A 24776-nucleotide genomic window follows, 5' to 3' on the forward strand; every position below is an offset into this window, starting at 1 on the left:
CCTCACTCGTCCCACCTTCCTTCAGTCTTATAACTGCACTTCCTGTATGCCTGACCCCCATCTGTCTGGTCAATGGTTGAAGATCCGTCAATGTAAAGCACGTCTCCCCCTCAAGTGCATCCTCTTCTACCTAGCGAGTGTCACTGAGCATCTTTATATTTTTGGTACAGTGGTGTGCATAGTCTCCTTCCTGTAGGACATCTGCTAGGAATATTGCTGGGTTGACAAATCTGTACCTCACTTCCTTCAGTGCTACATTCAATAGTATCACCTCATACCCTGATGCTCTTTGTGTTATCAGTGTGCTCTTCCCACTGTAGTAAGCTATTGGCTTGTGTCCCATGCTTGTCTTCTGTGTCAATACTGCCTTCATCACTACACCGTCAGTATGTGAAAATAAGAAGAATTCCTTATTGTAATCTGGGATCCCTAGCACTGGTGCTGTGCATATTTCCTCCTTCAACATGGCGAATGCATCAGGCATCTCCATTGTCCATGTCAGTGTCTTGTGTCCCTTGTGCTTCTTTCAGAGTGCTCAGTAGGGGCCTCGTGTATGTGCTGTAGTCAAAGTCCCATGCTCTGCAGTAGTTACATAACCCAACAGCTCGTGGGTGTTAGGATACTTACCTCGGGTAAATGCTTCCGATCCAGGCGGTTTTACCCCAGATTCCGGCTGGCGGGCGGATTGGTTCCCCAACGCCCATCCATGCTCGTTTTTAAGAGATGCGGATGCACGCCGGGGAAACCAGACCCTGGCAGCTTGGGCTTGCGTTTCAAGCCTCGTTCTGCTGTCAGGGGACATCAGCGCATGTGCGGTGTGGCATGCGCTTCAAGCCTCGGTTCCATGCTAAGGGCTTTTTATTGCGCTCGAGTACGGGAACGAATCGCGTCTTAACGCGGTTCGTTCCTGACTCGCCGCTGCGCTCTCCTCCCTGATTGTCCCTGTTAAGCTTGTAGCCTTGGTCTGGGTTCCCTGTTTTTGGTGTCCTGTCTGGTCTCCAGTCCTGAGCCCCTGTGGAGTCCCGTTTTTTCCCTCCTTGGATTCCTTGACCTCTGGTCTTTCTCCCAGCCCCCTGAGTTCCTTTGGGGCTCCTATTTCCCTAGGTTCCAGTCTCTCCCTTGGAGCCATCTCCCTTGGGTTCCCTTTCCTTGTCTCCTGGCCATCCCCTTCTGGCATCGGTTTCCCTTCTGTACCAGTTCACCTGAGGGTCCTGCCTTCATTGTACTTACTGTTCCCAGTTCCTCCTGTTTTGGTTCCCCCCACCATTCTCTGCCTGTGTCTTCCCGCTGGGGTACCAGCTCCTGTCTTCAGCTGTTTATCATCTGAGCTCCAGGATACTTCTGCGACTTCTTCTGGACAGAGTTCACTGGCTAGTTTCATCGTACCTTGGAGTATCCATCTTCAGTCTTCAGATCTGGACATTCCTGAATCATCTACCTTCCCTGTCAGTGCTTGCACTGTCCTGGCGTCACGATAATCCGCAGAGAAGTGTCTCCATGGCGTCAGGAGCGGATCCCCATCCATACCTGTTCTATCAGGGCTGGGTGGAGTTTGCTTCCTTACGTCATCTTTTCATCATTTGACTTCCTGCAGCTACAGTCTGGCTTCTCCAGTTCGGCCATCTTCAGGAAATACAGGTACGCAACGTCCACGTGACGTCCACCTTAACAGTGTGCCCCTTCTCAGAGGTGCAGGTACCTCTATCACTGCAGGAGCAGTGCCTCGTTCTACAGCTGAGCTGGCGCCTCACCAAAATTGAAGGTAGGGCCCCTTGCTGCCCTGCCACCTACTGCAGAGAGCAGTTTCTTCCACCAATGATTTTCTGAGCAAAGCATATGTAAATTATGCTTTTGGGCACCCGCTCGCTCAAAAATGCTTTTTGCGCTATAATGCCCCTGAAAAAGCGCTGTGCTGCCGAAATTTGCCTTGCCTCCATTGCTCTCCATGAGGCAACACCAATGAAAGATGGCCGCCGCCACCCAAGCCCATTGATGCAGCTCAGATCCAAGCACATCCAACCCTTGTAGGCTGCCCTGATTGGCCACTCACCCTCTCAAGTGGACCAATCCCTCGCCAGCAGGCGAGTGCCGGCCCACCCACAAAGGAACCCAACAAGGAACAACATCCTGTCCTGATCCTGTCCAGAGCCGACAGAGACCAGGGCAAGAAACTCTGTTTGTGCATCCTGCGCCTGCCTGGAACTATTACATGAAAGCTTCCTCCTTGCTGGGTAAGAACACCTGCCTCTAACAACCTACGTGACATTCCTCACATGATATGTTGAGCTCCACACCTTGTGCCCCCGTCTTAACTGCACTGCAAGCTTGCAATTGTCTGTAAACATCTTTCACTGTGACCACACGCCCCGCAATGAACCACGCGGACCGCGCTCATCCTCACTCAATCCGCAGCCGTACATCTAGCCACGCATACACCCTGATGTTGTAATGCCGTGCACACTGCACCACCTTTGTGTATTCAGACATTTAGCATTTGCTCATATCGTTTTTACTAGGCATTTGAGCCCCTTTGGCATGTATTGCTCGTAGCATCGGCATTTAATGTGCTTATTAGGCTTTTGAGCCACTCTGGCATATAATGCATTTAGCATTTGCTTATATCGTTTTTTACTAGGCATGTGAGCCCCTCTGGCATGTATTGCTCTTAGCATCTGCATTCAACGTGTTTACTAGGCTCTTGAGGCCCTCTGGCATGTATTGCTCTTAGCCTCTGCATCTAACGTGTTTACTAAGCATCTCAACATTTGAGCCCCTATGACTTTAGCTTCGCACTGAGTACATAGCCACATGAGCCATTCTGGCACGTCCTGCCATAACTACGCATCTCTGCCTCCGCATTTAGCATGTACACTGCGTGGCTATTCTGCATTTAGCATGTATATTTTGTGCTTTGGTATCCCATCTGAGCCCTACTGCAATTAGTACTGCCTACTAGGTATCACGTCCTCGCAGCCCCTCTGGCACCTAGCATTATTAGTATTGTGCACCTCCAAACCCAGAGCCTGACTGCAACTCGGCTCCTGGAGCATAATTTGACTATGCTACACCCTCGGTACCAGCACCAGCATTAGTTATACTGCGATATAAGTCTCTTTACCATCGACTCTGCATCTGGTCCACGATGATTAGTATAAAATGCTGTCAGCTTCAAACATCTCCTGCCCACCGCCCCGGTCCCTCAGACTGCATCCCACCCACAGTATCTCTAGTTTTGCTAGACTCTGCGCACTACTGTCTTCTCTTCTCCTTCTCTTGCCACCAAGCACCACCAGTGCACCTGCACTGTCCTGGCCCACTACCAAGACGTTCCACTCCCACTCCTGTTATCCACCAGCCATACCCACCATGGCTGGCCCTAACCCATACCTAAACGACCCAGCACTTTGGATCCGCCATTTTGCCACCAAACCTACACCAAACCGCCCTTGCACTACTAGCTGCAGAAACTCTAGACTCTGCTCCAGAATCCTTGTTCCGCGCATCGCCAGTGCTGTTTCCTCACGGACTCATCCCATCTCCACCTACGCCTGAAACTTGAGACTAGCCACTAGGCCTCACCTCCCACCCTCACATACCCTCGCTCATCTGAACAGCTTACCCACCGCACTCCAATCCAACACTAATGCCCATCTAACACACCCAACACAGACCACCATCATTGATATCACCAGGAGCACCTATCCCAGCATAGACAAATTGAGACAAGGCCGTCTCAGATGCAGGACACACTCCACCTCTACTTCTTCTAACACACGCACCAGCAAAAGCAAAACCAATCCCAAACCATCCACCCTTCTTACACACACATCATCCCCCCACCAATCTGCTTCCCGCCCTAACGCCCCCTCGCCCCACACTCCCAACAGAAAAACACACCAAGCTACCACCAAAACTATCAAAGGCGCACTCATCAACGCCAGATCATTAGTCGCCCATGCCCTAGACATAGCCGACATCATCTCTCTCAACAAACTCGACTTCTTAGCCATTACTGAGACTTGGCGCCACGCAGCCTCAGGTCCCACCTTAGCGCTAGCCATACCTAATGACTACACCATCTAGCGCACAGACAAGCAAGCAAAGGCGGTGGTGTAGCCATTATTGCCAGAAGCTCCTTTAATATCAGACTTATACAAAATCAATCATTCCCATCTGCAGAACTACTCACAATCAAAATGGCCTCATACAACACAAGCACAATCACTACCCACCTCATCTACAGACCGCCGGGCCCCATATCCTCGTTTAACGATGATATTGCTCTCCTGCTGTCCAACAACACTAACCCCAACTCTCAAATACTTATCCTTGGTGATTTTAACCTAGGGTAGAACGACAAAAAAGATGATAAAGCAAGCACAGTCGCCAACACCATATCAGAACTAGGTTTCACTCACCACTCTTCGCAACCCACCCACAACAAAGGCCGTACCCTCGACTGGATAGCAGACCCCAACTGCAACACCGCCATCCTCGCCAACTCACCTTGTGCTTGGACTGACCACCACCTTATCACTTTCACCATTAACAAAGACAAACAAACATCTGAAACCCTACCCAACGCTCCTCCCACTCTCACAAGAAATAGGAAAAACATCACAGTTGAAAAACTCATCCCTCTGCTCCAACCCATTATCGACTTCACACCCTCCATTACCAACCCCACTGAATTAGTAGACCTCTACAACACCACCATCCTCAAGGCCATAAACACAGTAACACCACTGAAACTGCGGAAAGCCAAACCACGTGCACACCTCAACTCGTGGTTCACTCCTGAACTAAAAACTCTCCGCAAAAATAAAAGACAAGCTGAATCAGCTGTGTACAATGAGAGAATCTGCAATGCTAAATCCAGCACCAAAGAGCTTTTCAACATCCTGAGAGACCTAGAGTCTCCATCCCCTATACCAGACACATGCACCAAAGACATTGCCTGGTGCACCAACATTCAAGAGGCACTCCTTGGCAAAATTGCCATGCTACAAGCCAAAATCGAGTCTAAAAAAGAAAGTCTTACCTTCACTGACAATCCCATCTCTCACACCCACTCCTCACGATCGGACAACAACCTTTTTGATTTCTCCACCGTCGCAACTAAAGAGGTGGAAGACATAATCAACTCTCTTAAACCTTCCAAATGCCAAGGCGACATTTGCCCTGCTCCAGTTATCAAAGACGCGGCCAAACACCTTCCACCCTTCATCACATCCTTAATAAATTCATCCTTTTCATCCAGCATAGTTCCCAATAACCTAAAGGACTCCTGGGTCCTACCGCTACTTAAGAAACCATCTCTAGACCCCAGTGTCCCTACGAACTATAGACCTATCACCACCGTGCCATTCCTCCTAAAGATCCTCGACAGAGCTGCCTATTTGCAGATCTAGAACCACCTAGAGAAAAACAACCTGTTAGGGCTAAGACAATCGGGCTTCCACCCCAAACACGGCACAGAGACAGCCTTGATCGACCTCAAGACACAAATGGACAATCTCAAAGACAATGGCAAACTACCCCTCCTTCTCCTTCTCGATTTATCGGCTGCTTTTGACTTGGTAGATCACAACATTCTTTTCAATCACCTAACCTCAGCAGCTAACTTCTCTGACAGGGCCAACGCCTGGATACAATCCTTCCTGAATAACAGATCGATGAGAGTCTTCGCTCCCACAGCCTCTGCCGCACCAGCCCCCGTTACTTGTGGAGTCCCCCAGGGCTCTTGCATTTCCCCCACACTATACAATGTGTTCACAAAACCTCTCTTCGACATACTAGACCACTTGGGTGTTATCTACACGAATTACGCCAATGACACGCAAATACTCATCCCACTAACAGGCGACTATCCCACCGACAATACAGTACTTAGCAATATTTACTCTATCATCCAAGAATGGATGGCCAAACACGGACTCTGCCTTAACGACGACGAGACTGAGCTCCTTCTTCTAGGCTCCCAAGCAAGACTCAACAAACTCGACAAACTTTATCAGACATTCACCATCGACGGCATGGGGGTGGTGCCTCGAGCGCCATTTCCATCCTCTGTGGTACCTCCCTGTAGTGTACCCTTGACCAGTAAGTCACACTCATCTCAAACACCATCTCTATTTCTAATCTTTCTTCTTTGAATAGCTCTTCATCTGTCACTGTGGTGAACTTGCACCCTTCTGCCGCTGCGATCATTGTTCTCCATGCTCGACCTGTGTAATCCATCCCATGCACCACTAGCCAATCCTCTCTTGCGACCACTGCCTCTATTTTTATTGGCACTATATTCCCTCTTCCTTATCCACTAGTAGCTCAGGTCTGAGTAGGTATTAGTTTGGAACACGACACACCTTCCCTGCAATGCCTGGAAGCCATGCAATACAATGTCATTCCCGTCCACTGTCGCCCCCCTCTATACCTTCCGCCCACAATAAACTTGAACAATATGCCTCACATTGAGCATGTGTATCCCTGGTGTGGAGCATGTTTACTCTGCTAATAATGTCTCGTCCCAGTATGTTCACAGATATCTGTTGAGAGTAAAGTAAGGGTAGTGATAGATCGTGATCTCCTATAGAAAGTGAAATGTTGTCTGTGAAAGGAACCACTTCCCGAGCCCCAGAGAATCTGTGAGTGCTCATGCCTGACAACTTAAATGTTCCTTCCCTAATGCAGGACCTAGTCACCCCTGTGTCAACAAGAGAGGAAAACGTGTTGTCACGTATCGCCACCCCTATGTGAGGTTCCTCTGCAGGGTTGGGTGTGATCGACAGGATGGGACACATAAAGTTTGTCTGTGGGCTGTCCTATTGAGAGTATGAGGACATCCCATTCCCTGTAAAGGGGTTGTTCCCCACCATGGTAACTCCTCCCAGTTGTCTTAATGGGAACTGTTGCCATGGAGTCCATGTGTGCTGCTCCGTCATTGCTCTGTATCTGTGCCAATTGCTGCGTGTTTCCACGAGCCTTTGGTGCTTGTAAATATTGTGGTACCGGTGCTGGCATCTGTGGTATCTGTGTTTGTATCTGTGGTGCTTGTACTTGTGCTTGTGGCATCTGCTGGTGTGTGCCCTGTTTAGAATGGATTGTGTCCTCCCACGTACTCCTCATCTTAGATATAGCCTTACCTTCAGCTTTGCTGCTTCTGAAATTTTGTCTCTCTCCACCTGAGGGCGCTCCACTTGAAGCGGCGGCGTCGATGTCCCTCAGCGGCTTCCATCGAGCATCGACGTCATCCGTTGTATAAATGCCTCGAGCGCGCCCATTGGCTTCAGTTCCGTTTTTCCGTTAACTTCGATTCGGATCGAGATAAAACGGCGCTTCAGTTATAACGAATTATGTCGTCTTCTTCGAACCCGTTCACACCGAAAACTGATTTTAAGAAATGCCAAAGGTGTGGGAGAAAAATGTCGCTGACCGACCCTCATCGTAATTGCCTCTGGTGCCTCGGTTCCGACCATCAAATTGACGACTGCGGTTCCTGTCAGTCAAGGACTCATAAGGCCTTAAAAGAAAGAAGAGGTAAACTGGCAGTGGGGGTGGAATCCTCAAGGTTTTCTTCGAGAGGGAAGAACGACTCAGCTGAGTCTTCGGCAAAACGCCATAAAAATTCCAGGTCGAGGACTAGAGCGAGAAAGTCCTCTTCTTCTTCATCCAAAAAAGCGAAGAAAAGACAACACCGGTCTCCCTCTTCCTCTTCCCCGACTACATCAGAGGAAGTTATTACATGTCCAACAAAGCATGACTCCCCTAAAAAGTGGGAAGCGTTTAAAGCATCGATGATGAAGATTTTTGAGAATGCGGCCCAGACCCCCTCCAAAAATGTCTGATGAAGGCCATGCCTCTACGCACAAAAAAAGTGACAGGGGAAGGTCTATGACTAGGAAATCCGACAAGAAATTGTCGAGGGTGTCTTCCAGGGATTCTTCCCAAACACCTAAAAAGAAAAGCCTTCCAGTGCATAAACAGGAGGCAGACCGTAAGAAAAGGAGCATACACTTCGATACATCATCGAAGGCCTCGACGAAAACATATCCGAAGCCTCCATCGAAGGCTGTCGAGTATAAGGGATCGACGACCCAACCTAAAAAGGTTACGTTGAGTACACTATCGACAGCTTCGAAGACTCCTTCGACGGCGTTGATTGTCTCGAAGACTCCTTCGACGACATTCATAGCTCCTTCGAAATCATCGAGGAATACCTCAACAACATTGAAGGTAATAGCCACAACATCGACGCCATCGACGCTTCTGTCGACGTCGACACCCGTTACAGTGGTGAAATCAACACCAATGTTAAAACCTATACCTGAAAAGGTGTTTCACCCAGAAAGCAGACATGATTTTTTCCAAACCATGTCATCTATATATGGAGAAATGTCGTCAGGAAATGAGGAGGGTGAAGAAGATGATGAACCAGAGGTTTCATCGGCAGGGGTAAAATATGGTACAAGAGAAGTCCCTGAGGAATTAATTAATCCTCAATCTAAAATGCAAGACCTTTATGAATGTTTACAATCTGCAAGTGGACTAGATACGTCCCCTGAATACGAGTTTGAAAAACCTGATCCAGCAGAGCATGCTGATTTGGGTTATAGAAAACTAATGAATAGAGTTACAGAATTTATGGGATGGGGTAGAAACTCACCTGTATACCAGGATGATGACATGATGGATATCCTATCAGGAGGACCTCAGCCAGACCCCATACTTCCCTTTCATATTGCCTTACAAAGGAGAGTAAATGCTGCTTGGGAAAAACCTGAAACCATTCCAGCAGTAAATGAAAAATATGTGGCAAAATATAGACCCTGTAAATCTGATCCAGAATACTTAAGTAAGCACGCATCTCCAGAAAGCCCGGTAGTCCAAGCAGCCACATCAACTATAAATGCTGCATACCCTACAATTCCCCCTGATAGGGATGACAAAAAGATTGATGCATGGTCTAAAAAGGTATTTACATCAGGGAGCATGGCTCTAAAATCCACAAATGTATCTTGCACTTACATATACTCTGCAGCTCAACACATCCCAGAAGGAGAGGAACGTGATGGTTTCCTATCCATAGTAAAGGATGGCAAGGAGGCTTTGGGGGAATGCCTTCAAGCAGGTTTGGACACAGCTGACAGTATCAGCAGGTCCATGTCATCTAGCGCAGTGCTACGCAGATTTGCATGGCTAAGGAAGTCAGGTTTTGCACCAGGTTTTGCACCAGATGTACAACCTAGACTTCTTAATATGCCATTTGACGGCTCGAGGTTGTTTGGCAGCAAAGCAGATGTAAGTTTAGAAAAGCTGCAGACCTCCAAGGCCCCGGCAAAATCACTCAGTGCCGCTGTAAGACAACCTCAACAATGCCCCTACACAGGCTCATCTTCCTGGAGGGGTCGCCCCTTTCGTTTTTACTCCTCATTTGGGAGAGGAGGGGGCCAGTCAAAGAGGACAAAGGAGATTTCCTCGGGGGCGAGGAAGAGGTGCTAGATCTGCCCCAGCAGCGGCATCTGTCCCTTCAGCTGCAAAACCACTCTGAGGTTTTGACCCACAAGACCCCAGTGGGAGGTGGGATCTCACAGCATCTGAAAGAATGGCGGGGTATTACTTCAGATGCTTGGGCACTGGAAACAGTATCACAAGGTTACTGCCTTCCTTTTCTAAAGAAACCTCAGAATCACTCACCGGGATACAACTCAGTCAAACATCCGGATACGCTCCTGTTGCAGGAAGTCCTAACCCTGCTACAGAAAGTTGCAATAGAACATGTACCTGTAGCGGAGAGGAACAAGGGTTGCTATTCCCCATATTACCGCATACCAAAGAAAGACGGAGGATTGAGACCCATCTTGGACTTGAGAAACTTGAACAAGTTCCTCAGGAAGGACAGGTTCAAGATGGTCACACTTTCTCAGATCATTCAGGCTCTCCAACATCAAGACTGGTTGGTATCATTGGACCTTCAGGAGGCTTACTTTCATGTTCCAATCCATCTCAAGCACAGAAAGTACCTGAGGTTTGCGATTGGCAATTCTCACTATCAGTTTCGAGTTCTGCCATTCGGGTTGACCTCCGCCCCAAGAGTTTTCACCAAGTTGATGGCGGTAGTGGCAGCGAGTTTCAGAAGAGGGGGGATTCACGTCTATGCCTATTTGGACAATTTGATGATCAGGGCACGTCCTCCAGAACAAGCCCAGGATCATCTATCCAAGACTTGCCACTTCCTTCACAAACTAGGGTTTTCTCTGAATTTAAAAAAGTCCAACATGATACCATCACAGAAGCTCCAGTTTATAGGAGCAGTCTTGGATACTTGTTCGGGCATAGCCTCGCCTCTCGAAGAGAGAGCTCACCACATTCTGCAGATGGTAATAACATTCCAAAATGCCCAGTGTCTACCGGCCTTCGATTTTCTCAGGTTGCTCGCCTCATGGCATCCTGCATTGTTCTGGTGCCAGAAGCCAGATTAAGGATGATATCCCTTCAGTGGGCCCTCAGGACTCAATGGTCCCAATTGTCAGTCGAAATGACAGATCCTTTACAAGTTCCAACCAGGGTAGTACAGGATCCACAATGGTGGGCTTGCAACGAACATATTCACAAGGGAGAATCTTTTTGGCAACCATGGCAGGAGATAACAGTAGTAACGGACGCCTCACTCACAGGGTGGGGATCTCACACCAACGAGTTGACAATCAGCGGTTGTTGGTCTCCACCGGAGTCCAGACTACACATCAACCTATTAGAGCTGATGGCAATCAGACTAGCACTGAAGGCCATCCTGCCATCTGTACGGGGAAAGAATGACCTGATAATGACGGACAACCAGTGGCCATGTACTACCTCAACAAGAAAGGAGGAGTAGGGTCACTACCACTGTGCAGAGAGGCAATGCAGCTCTGGTTCTGGGCAATACAAGAAGGGATCTCTCTATCTGCTATTCACCTAGTAGGAGAGCAAAACACAGCGGCAGAACCTCTGAGCAGGCAGAGCACAGTCTCCCACGAGTGGGAACTAGCTCAGGAAGTCTTTCAAGAGATCTTCACCCTTTGGGGAACCCCTCAAGTGGATCTGTTCACGACCATTGTCAACAGGAAGTGCGAACTGTACTGATCAAGGGAATTTCCCCCTGGGAGGAGCTCTAGGAGACGCATTCGTAGTGGAGTGGGAGTTTCCTCTTCTATATGCGTTCCCTCCAGTCCCTGTGATCCCTCAAGTAATCAGGAGGTTGAGAAAGTTCAGGAAAACCATGATCTTAATTGCCCCGGTTTGGGCCAGGAGAACGTGTTACCCGGACTTTCTCGACATGTCCATCTGCCCTCCAATACGTCTTCCAAAAAGAGAGGATCTTCTCTCGCAAGAGGGAGGTCACGTTATCCATCCAGAGGTCAACATACTCAACCTTCACGCATGGCTTCTGAGAGGTTGAGATACAAGGATTGGGACCTTCCGGATGATGTTATGGAGATTTTGCTTTCGGCCAGAAGGCCAGCAACTAAATCTCTGTACCGGTGTCGTTGGAACAAGTTCAGTTACTTGTGCAGGGATAAGAATGTGGACCCTTTTCAATGTAATATTCCGACCGTATTATCTTTTCTGTTACATTTGGCTAATCTGGGGCTCCAGGTTAGTACGATAAAAGGATACTTAGCAGCGCTCTCTATCTTCAAGCGCTCGTCAGAAGAATAATCTTACTTTAAGATACCTTTAATAACACCATTTTTAAAAGGTTTAAATAATGTATTTCCACCAATACCTTTTTAAGTTCCTGTGTGGGGTTTAAACTTGGTTCTAAAGTTTCTGACATGTGCACCATTTGAGCCTTTACATTCCTGCCCATTAAGGCTTCTTACTCTGAAAACAATACTTCTAATTGCATTGACATCAGCCCGCAGGGTAAGTGAGTTGCAGGCACTTTCTAGTGGTCCTCCTCACACCAACGTTTATAAAGATAAAGTTGTCCTTAGAGTCAAACCTTCTTTCTTACCAAAAATCGTCTCAGACTTTCACCTGTCACAGAAAATAATACTACCTACTTTCTACCCTCCTCCTCACACAAGTAAGGAAGAGGAAAGACTACATAGATTAGATCCCAGAAGGGCTCTTAGCTTTTATATTTCAAGATTGTCAAAAATACGTCAGTGTGACCAACTGTTTGTGGGATACACTGGCCGTAAATTAGGACTAGCTGTAACCAAACAAACATTATCAAGATGGATAATCTTAGCCATAACTGAGTGTTATAGGCTAGCTGGAAAAGATCCCTCTGAGGGATTAAGAGCTCATTTAACTAGGGGCATGGCAACTTCAACAGCACTTCAAAGGGGTGTTCCTGTATAAGATATTTGTGGTGCAGCCACATGGTCATCCATGCATACTTTCATAAAACATTATTCTCTGGAATCAACTACCTCTCAAGGAGGTCCATTTGCTAAATCAGTACTCCATTCAGTGCATGACTAAAAAATGTCTGTACTCCCACCTCCAATACAAAACTGCTTTGGGAGTCTATCTAAGATGAGGAATACGTGGGAAGACACAATCCATTCGAAGAACAAGTTACTTACCAACTGTAACGTTCTTTCGATTGGATGTTCCTCCCACGTATTCCTCATCGACCCTACCACCCTACCCCGCAGTACAGTTTGTGTTTTACACTCTAATTTCTTTTAATGCTTGGGTCAAAAGAGGCACGCCTTTAACTATAATCCATTGGCTCTGATGCACAAAAAACAGAACTGAAGCCAACGGGCACGCTCAAGGCATTTATACAGTGGATGGCATCGATGCTCGACGGATGACGCCGAGGGACATCAACGCCCGCCGCCTCGAGTGGAGCGCCCTCTGGTGGAGAGAGAACATTTCCGAAGCAGCAAAGCTTAAGGTAAGGATATATCTAAGATGAGGAATATGTGGGAGGAACATCCAATCGAAAGAACGTTACAGTTGGTAAGTAACTTGTTAATCTGTCCTTGTTGTTGCTGGTCCTGTGTATAGTAGTTGTCCTGGTCCACTTGGTAGGGCTGCTGGCCCTGTGCTCCCCAATTCTGCTGTATCCCCCTGCTCCTACACACTCTTGAAATGCGTCCTAATTGCCCACACTTCCAACACTGTGGTGGCTCCCTCCCTTGCCCTTGGAAACCTCTCCACCCAGAAATCCCTGGGGCCTTGCTGCACCTGCTTTCCGTATCCCAAAAACCCTCATGGAAAACCCCCTTGGTTATGATGCATCTGTGGTCTGAAACCATGTCCTCTCGGCTGCGGCCCCCATTCCTCGGAACCCTTGTGGTGTGTTATCCCGCCGTGTGAACCCTCGGCCCGTGGGCGGTGTGAACTGCTGTGGCTATTGCTGCTGCTGTCCCTGCCGGGTGAGGCTGATTAGTACCGCCCCCTCCAGTGCGTACTTCGATGATTTTCTCTGCACCAGCTTCGCTTAGTCTACCTTCCTGTCCTCTTCCTTTTTCTTAAGCTTCTCCTGCCATAGCCTACGATGGTGAACTATCGTGAGTTGTATTTCTGGCCATCCTCTTGCTTCCATTCCTACCAACTTCTTTAGATTTTTCTGGACAGGCTCTGGCAGCCCCATGCACTTGTCTGTGATGTTTTGTCCCAAGGCTTTTGAGTTTCAAAGCGCCAAAGCTCTTGAATCTCCTTAATATACTATAAGGGGTCTTCCCCTTCCCTCGTTTTCAGGGACATAATCACCCCAATGTCCGAGGTGGCTGGGTATTGTATCCTTAATGCTTGTCGTACTGCAGTCCTACAGTTTGCAAACAGCGAACCATTGTGCGCCGTGTTCTGTGTCGTCACACCAGGGAACCCTGAACTTTTCCATACGTCATCAGTAGCGTCTCTGAGGATCGCCACTAGTAGTCCCTTTATGTCTCCCACTGCTAGCCTGTTTCCCGCTGTTATTCTTTCCATCCCATAAATCTATTTCCCAGCCCCTGAATTTAATGAGGGTAGTATGTACTTCACATTGTCCTTTTCTGCGTGTTTCCATGGTATATACTGAAGTCGCCCCTCTCCAATAAGGGCATCTGTGTGTAACCCTCCTCCTCATGCGTGCCTCTAGTCTGTCTGACCTGTCTGTCCCCTCTCTCGCTCTCAATGCCTACGCATAAGTCTATCGGTTCTAATGTGGGTACCCGGATATTGCCATGGCTGTTTCCGCTTTTTTTGTCCTGGGTGGTCTCTAGGTCTGTCCACATATGTTGTGGCTTCATGTAGGGTGTATAAGTCGTTCGCCAACCACGTCTGCTCATTTGAGCTGCCCCCTCCTTCTCCTTCTGTATGCGTCCTAAACTCCCATGACACCCGCTTGTCTGTCCCCGTCCCTGTTGACTGGGATTGGGACTGCTCCCCCTTGTCGTCCCCACTGTTCTTGTCTTCATTGTCAGACCCTGAACCCATGTTACTGCAGAAGTCTTCTGCGAAACTCAGTCTACTTGTTGTCAAGTCTGTGTTAAGTTTCATGCTGAGGCCAATGTCTTTCAGGTCGCATCTACTTCCTTCCCCCCGCACCTCCCAGGCCTGCTTCTGTCCCTTTCTGCTGTGCTCTTTCCTCTTGAGCTTGTGACATCTGGTTCTGCTAGTCCGTCCTCCTGAAGTCTGTTATTTCCCCTGTCCACTGCTCCTTGTGTCTTTACTGCCCTTATTGCTTGCTCGTCCTTCTCCTTGCACGCTCGTTCCCTTGCTAGCCTGTCCAACTGTAACTTCCTCTGTTCCCTCTCAGCTAACTTGCATTTTTCATGCTCAATCTCCCTTCGCCTCTCAAGCTATTCTACTTCCTTTGTCCTCCTCTCCTACTGTTCCCGTTCTGCTCTTTTTCTCTCCTTGAGGTCCCTTTTGATCCTCTCCTCTTTCCCTTTCTTTGCACTCTTTCTCCTCCCCCTTCCTTTGTTCCATATCCTCCCTCTCCAACTTCTTTTCTCCTTTCCCTATCTTCTCATTCTAATCTCTCCTCCCGTTCCTTCTCCCTCCTATCTGCCTCGTCCATTATCTCTGCCCAGTCCGATGCTTCGCTACTTCCCTTCAGACCCTCCATTGCCTTAGTCGCCCCCTCTGCCTCCCTGTCCGTTTTCCCTTCCAGTTTCAGGAGTTTCTGCCCTCCTATCCACTGACGGCACATAGGTGCATATATATGTTATTCTACTGGTTCTTCCATGTCAGGTGGCTGGCCTGTTCATTCCCCAATTCACCAACTATAACATTGTTGCAAAGTTATGGACTTAACATTGGTTCTTGCCCCTTACTACTCACCCTTAGGGTACTAAACTGTGATTGGCTAGATCTGACATCCCCAGGCCTGGGACCTGAAACGGTTCTCGGCTCACTGTGTACCTTCTCAAGGTGATGAGAATGATTATGTGTCTGTATTGTATCTTGTGTGCACCACCTTTGACTTATGAGATATTTTCCTGCTCGGGGCAACACTTGTTGCATACTTATTGCAGTCCGTGTCTGGCTTCCTGTGATTGGGTCTCCTTTCTCACTACCGATCATTGTCTGCTTCGGCTGCATCACGTGTTTGAGACCACGAAATTGAGCCCTGCAGCTTCGATTTATGAGGATTTTATTCCCTTTTTCTGCAGTTGGTCCCTTTGTCGTTTGTGGATTGGAATGTCTTCTGTATCTCTTGAACTTGGCTGTGGGTCCCGTCTCACACATCTTGCTCTCTGTCCAGCCTGAATCAGCTCAATTTGTCCCTTGCTCAGTTGTCTGAGGCCCGTTGTCATTTTCCTAAACCTTAACATGCGGTTTCTACATTGTCCACGCTATACTATATGCTCCATAGGTTAGTCACACTTGGCTCTGCCAGGTCCCATAGGTGCTCCTGCACTTCCATAGGGTTACTTTGCATTAAGCACCTGCAAACTTTGTTCAGGATCTCTTGTGCCTTGCGATGTCTGCGTTTCTGCATCTGACTAGTGACAAAAAATAATAAAAGCAATGACAGTATTTATCTGTGCTTTAACTATAGAACTGTGTGCTCGTGTTCTTCGTGTGTGTGCGTGTGCGTGTGCGCGTGCGCCTGTGCCTGTGTCCGGAAGAGTGGATGGTTCGTGTGCTTCATGTCTAACGCTGCTATGTTGTGGCGTCTCTAACGACGTGCGCATCATGGCTTCTTGGTGCTTTAGTCCAGGCTGTCCATATAGGTGTCTCTGACCATGGCCTGCAGCTCTTCATCCACACATGGATAGATCTGTACCACACCTGGTCTGTATGGCTTGCTGAGGGGATACCTCTCAACGTATTTATGAATCATTGGTGCACTTGGGATTCGTCCGCAATAGAATGGGTGATTGCAGTGTTTTATGGCCTTCCGTCTTGTCCTGAACTTGATGGGAGGGCGGGTGGTGGCAGGATCCCGACTCCCTCTTCAAAGCAATCTGAGGGACCTCGACGCGTGAAGGACCATGGGTACATTGGATGTCACACTAGGGATGGTATTACTGACACGCTTAGTCGATGTCCCTTTTCGAATTTCGAAAACAAAAAATGGAATACTCTGCTACTACTACTAGATGTCGGCCTATGTATAGCATGTGAATCTAAGCAGATACACGCATCAGAAATACGATTACGGTTAGTAATGTATCCCATATAAGTGTATATGGCACCCTAAACCTGCTGTATAAAGCTGTTTTCAAGCAAGGTTTGTGCTATATAAATATGATAATGAAATATCATTTCTCCTATTCTTGGGTACAACCAGTTTTCTTTATTCTGAATCTGCATCTTTTAATTGTCCTTTCTGTTTCAGCTGCTCTATTTTGTTCTTTAAAATGTGTTTTAATGTGCAATGTACTTTATCCGCATTATGCCTGTCAAAACTGACCTATTTAAATTAACATAATGTGGTGCCATGTTCTGGGCTCCCTTAAATATTCCCTGCATGCTACACCCGCATTTTAAACTGAAAGTTTGGTCTTTCCCACAGCGTATCTGGGAAAGGAATTCTCTCGGGCCATGCGGATGGCACTATTGTGCGTTACTTCTTCGATGACGAAGGTTCAGGGGATTCTCAGGTATGGATGTTTCTTCTCCCGTACTCTTAGCCTTTATATCTCTATCGGCAAGTGTATGCTGATTGTTCTATGATATTGCATGCCATGCAAGTTCCCTGACTAGCAACAATGGACTATATGTGCTTGCCTTCAGCCATCTACTCCTTTTATTTTTATTTTATTTTATTTTATTTTATTTGAAAGGGTTTGGTACTGCGAGCATTGCATCCTTGCCTTGTATGAGCGATACGCATCCATGGAGATTGTCACCTTTCCCCGAGGGGGAGCCACCCCCATGGCACTAGGGAGGTGAGCTCACTATGCTTAATACCCCCTCAGGGACAGGGTAAGCAGGATCCCTTTGGAGGGGACTCCCCCTTAGGGGACAGAGTCCCCAATTGGAATATAGGTTACCACCCCCTCTCCTATCACGAACACCTTTTGTAGGATATCTATGGACTGATGTTTACCATGATTGTATGCACCCTTTAGTAAAGGCTGACTTGGCTTTTGATGTACCTGTGCCCAAGCACTTTGGAAAACTCAGGAGAAACGAGTAAACCAGCCCCCTCGAGGAGCCTCCCTGGGACAACCAATCACAAGAGGCTTTCACCAGGCCTCCCAGAGTTCAACCAAAGGCGATCAAAGGATGTGGAGCCTGAGAGAAAGGGAGAACGCCATTGTCCGTATGATGGGGCCGGACACATACCAAGAGGGTGACGCAGATGCAGCTACTGACCAAAGCAGCCAGGATACATTGCAAGTGCGAGGGAGCAGACCCTCAACCGGCAGAAGCAGTGCCAGGCTGAGAAGTAGCAGGAGGGACTTCACTGAGACAATAGGGAAACAGAGCCTTGACTGCCTGCTACAAAGCCCTAATGATGAGTCGCATAACTCTGCAACAAGAAGAGTGTCGGCCAACCCCAGCAACCCTTCCGACGAACGCTGGTCGAGAAAGCCAGAAACTGGTGGCGGGGGTCTAACGAGAGACAAAGGAAGAGGACAGCCCCAGAGCAGAGAGAAGCAGGGCGAACCCTAAATTGGGGAAGGAGAAAGAAAAAGCACTCCAGATTGAGAAAGAGAAACAACACTCCAGATTGAGAAAGAGAAACACCCCGGAGTGGGGAATGAGGAAGAGAAGTACCCCTAGAGTTGGGTCTGAGAAAGTGGAACAGACCAGAGTGGGAAGTGAGAAAGAGAAGCACCCCAGAGTGGGGAGTGAGAAGTAGAAATACCTGAGAGTGGGGGAGAATGGAATGGACCCCAGAGTGGGAAGTGTGAAGGATAAATGCCTCATGCTGGGGGAGAGACTGAGAAACCCTCAGTGAAGAGGAAGAATAGCTGACAGAATCCCACAAGAGGGTGGACGGGGGGGGAAACAGGAAGTTTTTCTGAGGAAATGGAAAGACAGAGGGAGACCAGGGACTGTGGGAGCTCCTGGACAGCCGTCCAGCCCACCAAGCACTGCATACTCTGAACTGGAACTATGGGCACAGACCCTCACAAAAGGGGGGACATGATTGGGGGAAGATCAAAAGCCTGCAGCCAACCCAAAATCGTGTTGTGCGTCGTTTTCCTTTTGAAGATTGGGAAAGTGGTTTGGTTAGAATAGGATTTCAGACAGGGGACTGTTATATTGTTTCAACATCCTGATGAGCACCGTTGTGACTTTCTTTTGTAGAATAGGGCTTCAGTTTGGAGAAAGATTATTCTGTTTTTGATTAACAAGTAAATAAATAACCATGAGAATATCTGGTAGTCAGAGTCCTGCTTCTGAATTTACCAGATCCCTGTACAACTACATGTTGTATTTGTATTTATGTGAAGAAAAGGGATGTCCGTTTTGATCAGAAGTGACTTGCAATGCATTTACAGATGTCGGAGGCATTCCCATGAAGTGCGCTTGTTCAGTAGCACGATGTTGAGAACTAGTGTTGAGCCTGTTTGTGAGGGTGTAAAAAGTGGGGCATATAACAGGGACAAAACAAACGGAAACAAATACCTAATAAGAAAACAGATGACTTGCAAAGGCAACATTAACCTAAGGAGACAAGCGCTTGAAACAGTGCTTGAAACTAAAGAGGAGTACCATGTAAATATATACAATTACATTATTAAGCGCACTGGAGGTAGTTATTGGGGTCAGGTAGAGAGGTTAAGGGAGAGGGCAGGGGGAGCTCTGCACAGAACTAATACATGAACAGTAGGAAGGGGTGATGGGTATGGGGAACAAAGTGGAGTCATTTACTTGGAGCAACAGTTTGGTGCAAGCAATTGTGAGATATGAGAGCCACGTCAATGTGTGTTGGCTATTAATATGGCTGGTGAGCAACGAGAACCTTGAATAGTAAGAATTTGAGGTGTTTTTTTCTAAAAAAGGAGAAGGTTTGGGATGGACGGACAATATCTAGAGTCTGTGTGTGCAAGCATTTTATTTTTATTCCCTACTGAGAAATATTGCAAGATTTTTGTTTAGTTTGGCAAAGGGAGTTTAGGGTTTCAGAGTTTCACTGATATGGGTTTGGTGGTTTTGGCGGCACCTTCATAGTTTACTGGTCTGGTATACTGGTGCTGTCTGGTGGAGGCATGTGTAGATCATGGTGAAGAGCTTGATGCATGGGGTAGCTTTGATGCAGAACCACTTCAATGGTTCGGCTGATCAGTGAGGTCCCCGTGTTCATCAATTTCATGTGACACATCGGAGCAGAGTGACCGCTTTAGCTTCAGCAGTGACAGTGTTTTTGACTTGGTGGAGAGGGAAAGGCCCACTGAACACAACGCAGTCTGTAAGGATTAAGGGGTTCGAATCTGACCATGCAAAGCAGTGCTTGTCGCATGAATGGAAGAACTAAAACCAGAATGGAAAGCAAACTTTCAAGACAAGGGTGCAGTGTTCAGTATAAGACAATAAGACTATTCGGCATGTATTATGACACCCACGCATATAAACGGCTATGATGGTAGTGAAAAACATCTGAGGGTCTGCGATAAGCAGATGATTTCTGGTTTTGTTCTCTCCTGAACCATCTGCCACAGGCTTGCTTGAGTTACTGAAAGTATTTGGCAGTCTATCCTATTTCAAAGCGAATATGAAACAAACCTGGAATATTCATGAATTCTAAATCTTGCCCTGGCATGCCTTCTGCCAGCCTGGATAGTTCATGTGGGGCGGGGGGGCAGGGGCTTTAGCTACCTGGGTATTACAATTAGAAGAGATACCAAGGCTGTCCTGCAAGATATTATTGCATAGGTCCTGGGTGAGTGTAAGCTAGATTGCAAACATTGAGTCAAGCTCTTATTTACTTTATGGGATAAAATCTTTAGCATCAAGATGCCCTTCCTACCATGGGGGTTTTGTGTCTTTAGCATGGTGTTGCCTCCCCTATCGCAGAGGGTGTGAAGTCCATTAAAAAGGCGTTTAAAGATTTCCCATAGGCAGGACATTCACAAAGTTTCAAGTTGTGATACCTTTCATTAGTCTAACTGAGACTATTGTGCTATGATGGGAACTGCATTCGCTTGCGGGCAGTCCCTACATCCTTCTTCATCACATGGTAGTAGACCAAGGGAAGGTGAAGGACACGTTCTGAGAGTTAAGCCTGGCTTGCATGCAAGGAATGCTGGCAATGAATGCAATGGCAACTCGCTTCTCTCCTGTAAATCATTGTTTCACTGAGAAATGTACAGTCCCTCCCAACAATGTTAGGGTGAGGGGATGTTTCAAACAATCTGTTTTCCTTGCAAAATAAGGGTCCACATGTCCTGACATTGTTCTGTCTCCTTAAACTTCCCAAATTATCATGTTGATGACTAAAATATTCATTTGCATGAATATTTGTGGGTATGCACATCTTCGAGGGAAGGTTTTCTTGCAAACAATTGCAAGATAAGTCTATGTCACTTTTCATGGAGCACTGCCTTCTAGTATAGTAGCCAAGCAACGGAGGGAGGGCCCCGAGGGGTTTAGGAGTCATTCCGTCGTGGAAGAAGTTTAGGATTTTTTCCGTGGTGGTGCAGGACAAACTAGCCACTTTCAAAACCCAAGCCCGATGTTGAAAGGACAGTACAGTGAAAGAAACATGCTGTCTGCTTGCATTAAAAGACAGCGACCCCTAGGAACTGCATAGAAAACTGCACCTTCTCTTTTTTTCTGTGCTGAGCTGATTAGCTGTTAGCAGTGAATTGCAAAAGAAGGTGTCCGGTCCCTGGGTTATAGAAGACATTAGGTTAGGTATTACTAGCTCATTGCATAGGAAAAAAAGCATTCCTTAACTTAACTATAATATCAGCCAGCCACTATTGTCCCAATTCAAGATGGTGGAGTACTTCCTGTCCAGCAGTGATTCATTGGCCATTGTGATGCAGTTTGGAACCTTAGGAAAGGTTCTAAACTGCCTTTCATTCAAGATCAGCTCATGGATGGTCACAGCACATCTAAGCTCCAGAAATTTCAAGGAGAGAAACTAAAGAAAACTTCAGAATACCAGAATAGAATTCTTCAGAAAGAGCCTGTGAAGTGACAATTCAGATAAGTGACTCTGTAATGCTAACCAATTTGTGAGAAAAGTTATATTTTTATTGAGTTAACTCAAGTTCAGTTATTTTTTTGAAAAGTCCATAATTTCAAGTTATTAATTCATGGAAAGTCAAAGACAGCATGTTGATCAACAAATGTAAATAATTTTGTATAAGAAACTAACTACAATATTCAAATGAATGTTCGTTTCATAAATGTGCGCACAGCATTTGAAAAATAAATCCATCAGCTTGCGTGCGTCGTTAGAAAACAAGCGGCGTGAGCAGAGGCGTTCATAAGGCTTCGTGGTTCGGCATTATTTGAGGAAAGGACCAGACTACGTGCAACAGCGTGTCCAGGAAGTTCCTCGCAATACGCATTATTGTTTTTGTAGCGTCGTAGCTGAGGAGATATGCAAAGTCGCGGTAATCTTTTCTGCGCGGTTTCGTTCCGGAGGTTGTGAGCGGCTTCAAGTTAAAGCGAGCGCGCATTGATTGAAGTCAGCAAACTTTTTTTGTTATGCTTTCGCGATCCAGTGATCGAGCGCAGCGGTTTCAATAAAGAGGGCAGCGTTTATCTGGTATCGTGAGCGCTGCATCAGTTTAAAATCTTTTCAGCTTGATGAAAATAACAGCGTATGGTATAAAACTAAGATGCAATATTTCTACAGATGAAAATAATATCAATCAATAGAAATACAAGTCAAGTCACCTCAGCAATTTAAAGACAATTAAGAATTTAGCAGAAAGAACGTTGTTATGTTCAGCAAGCATTCAAAGGCATTCCAGTCTTACAAGTACAAGTAAAAGTAAAATAACCGAACAATTGAAGATTCTTAATAACACAGAGGAAATTCAGATAGTGTTTGTGGAGTTTGTAGTTATAAGAATTCAGCAGAGCCAAGCAAGTATAAAAGAAAAGTTAAGATTCTTCAAGAGTCTCTAAGTATCTGTACAGAGAATGTCAGGTAACAAGGGGTCCTCGGAAGGTACATAGTAAATTGGCAGTGAGTTGTTTTATTAGAATTTAACTGTTGATGTATCACTGTATTTTGCAGGTAACCAAAGTTCCAAAGTTCCAAGCAGTAGAGGACTCCAGTGTTTCCTGACCATTTGTTTTGTTCTCCAATTCCCCTTTTCCCCCATTCTGGTCAATTCAATAATTGTTCTATAGATTGTTGGATATACTGGTTTGAGGGACTAGGTGGGCTATTCATCTGCTCCTGCAGGAGAACGGCGCTGGGACCTGATAGAAGGGCCCCTAGTTACAGAGAAGGTACGGCATCCATCCTACGTCCGAGCAGTGCAGCTATTAACACATAAGAGATTCTGTTTACGGGGCGTCTTGAGTGGACATCAGTGAGGCTATGTGTTTAGACTGGGATGAGGAAGGATGGACAAAAGAGCCATTGGCCAGATTCTTTTTGCGCTGGTGAATAGGGGTGAGGGTGGATCTCATAGACGTCAACTTTCTGGACTGGAAGGCGATATTGGACACTGGTTTTGATGTCATGTGCTGGTCTGAAGCTTGCGCCAATATATACAAAAAAATATTGACCCGGTTGGCCACCAGGGGGCGCACGGATGAACATCATCAATGTGTAAGCTCTGCATCCGCAGGTACGTGAGACGAATTGAGCCTCCCTTCATGACCCCCCCCCACATCCCTCCCGGAAACGAGAAGGAGCCAAGTTTTGGCCCAGACGAGGACAAACGTGCGAAGGGGAAACCCTGGCGACACTGCGTATTCCCCAGCAGGCCAAGCAGGAAGAACAAGCCATCCGCACACAGAGGACCTGGGGAGCAGCTGGCCGGACCCGCACAGCCCATGCGAAATCTCCAGAGCGGCCTCCGTCCCTCCCCCCGAAAAAGACAAGTGCGCACCCCCGCAGTGGGGCCCAGTGCCCACTCGGACCCGAGAAGACTCCCGATAAGACACATGCGGTGTCAGTTCCCAGCCCCACACAGGCGGTGGTCCCTGGGGGACCATAAAACAATAAAAAGTGCCGGGCCCCGCGAGCGAGTTCCCACCGCTTCTCCAGTAACCCGGGAGTTCCTAGCGCAGCGATACCCGTAGGCGGCCTGCTAGCTGCTGCGGCGGGCGGGGCCTCCTCAATGGTCACAGCGGGAGGAGGCGCAGGCCGCGAGGGAGCCACGAAAACACACACAGAACCCAGGAACCCCCAAGGTCGCAACACGGAAGGCCCCTACAAGTGGGAGGAGCGCACGGGACCCGGACGGGTGAGCGTCCTTGCACCCTGCATCCGAGAGCATGGGGAGCAGTGTTTATGAATGTGAGGTATCCCACCAGGCAGCAATCCACTAATACACCGGGAGCAAGGCCGAAAAAGAGTGAAAGGGGCCCTGATCCCTGCATAGCTAAATATAAAAAGTACAGAAAAAGAAAATTAAACGCCACAGCATACGCACTGCTCTGCTGCAACGCGATTGAGGCGCAATGATACAAAGAAAACAGCCCAAATAAGGTACGGCCACACGAGTACCCCACTGCCCATGAATAAAGCAGGCCACAAGCCCCTACGTGACTGGGAAAAGATAACAACTACCTGAGACATACGACACCAATAAGGCAACCCCCCATCATCCGCACCCCGGAAAGAGCGCAAAGCCGCCCTAAGGAACCCATATAACTCCTAACCAAACAATCCCCACAGGGTACCACTCTGCGGCAAGGGACAAGAGAACCCACTTCGAACCCAACAGAGGTTACCACTACACTGAGGGTTGGACCCCCGAAACAGGGGCGTGTGCCTCCTCAGCCGAAGCAACACAAAGAGAATGAACAACATCCATCCAAAAAGAGAAGTGATAACGAATCACTCCCCTTGCCTAATGCACCCCAGATGAGGTGCAAGACGCACAAAGAGACCCAGGGAACTCCTCCCAGCTACTCGCCCACAGAGTGCCGAGCGCCACCAAAATCAACCTAAATCAAACCAAAACCGAAGGCACAGCCTACTGCACTGAGGGTTGGGCCCCCGGAACAGGGGCGTGTGCCTCCTCAGCGGTAGCGACCCCATATGAACACTAAAGAGAAACTCGCCAGATACGCCTAGGCTTCGCCCCCACAGCCCCTAGGCACAGAGACCATATCGACAATGGATACAACGAAATAGGAGCTGCTGCCACAAAAGGTGACATCGCCGCACTACTAAGTGAGATCAAGAACATGGGAGTCAACCTGGGTGGCAAAATAGAGAAGATAACCCAAAGAATGGAGAA

At 47.6% G+C, this 24776-nt stretch overlaps 1 protein-coding gene across 2 annotated transcripts in view; it reads left to right on the plus strand.

Annotated features, from left to right (window-relative positions):
- The window catches only part of IFT172 (intraflagellar transport 172), a 1218930-nt gene that overhangs the window by 191598 nt on the left and 1002556 nt on the right, over positions 1–24776 (plus strand). For both annotated transcript variants that reach the window (XM_069605452.1, XM_069605451.1), the window contains exon 7: positions 16952–17039. In XM_069605452.1, the coding sequence (XP_069461553.1) occupies positions 16952–17039 (88 nt within the window). The remainder of the gene's footprint in view (positions 1–16951; positions 17040–24776) is intronic.

The sequence above is a fragment of the Ambystoma mexicanum genome, chromosome 4p, assembly GCF_040938575.1.
Source record: "Ambystoma mexicanum isolate Mex_15411 chromosome 4p, UKY_AmexF1_1, whole genome shotgun sequence".
NCBI classification, from domain to species: Eukaryota; Metazoa; Chordata; class Amphibia; order Caudata; family Ambystomatidae; genus Ambystoma; species Ambystoma mexicanum.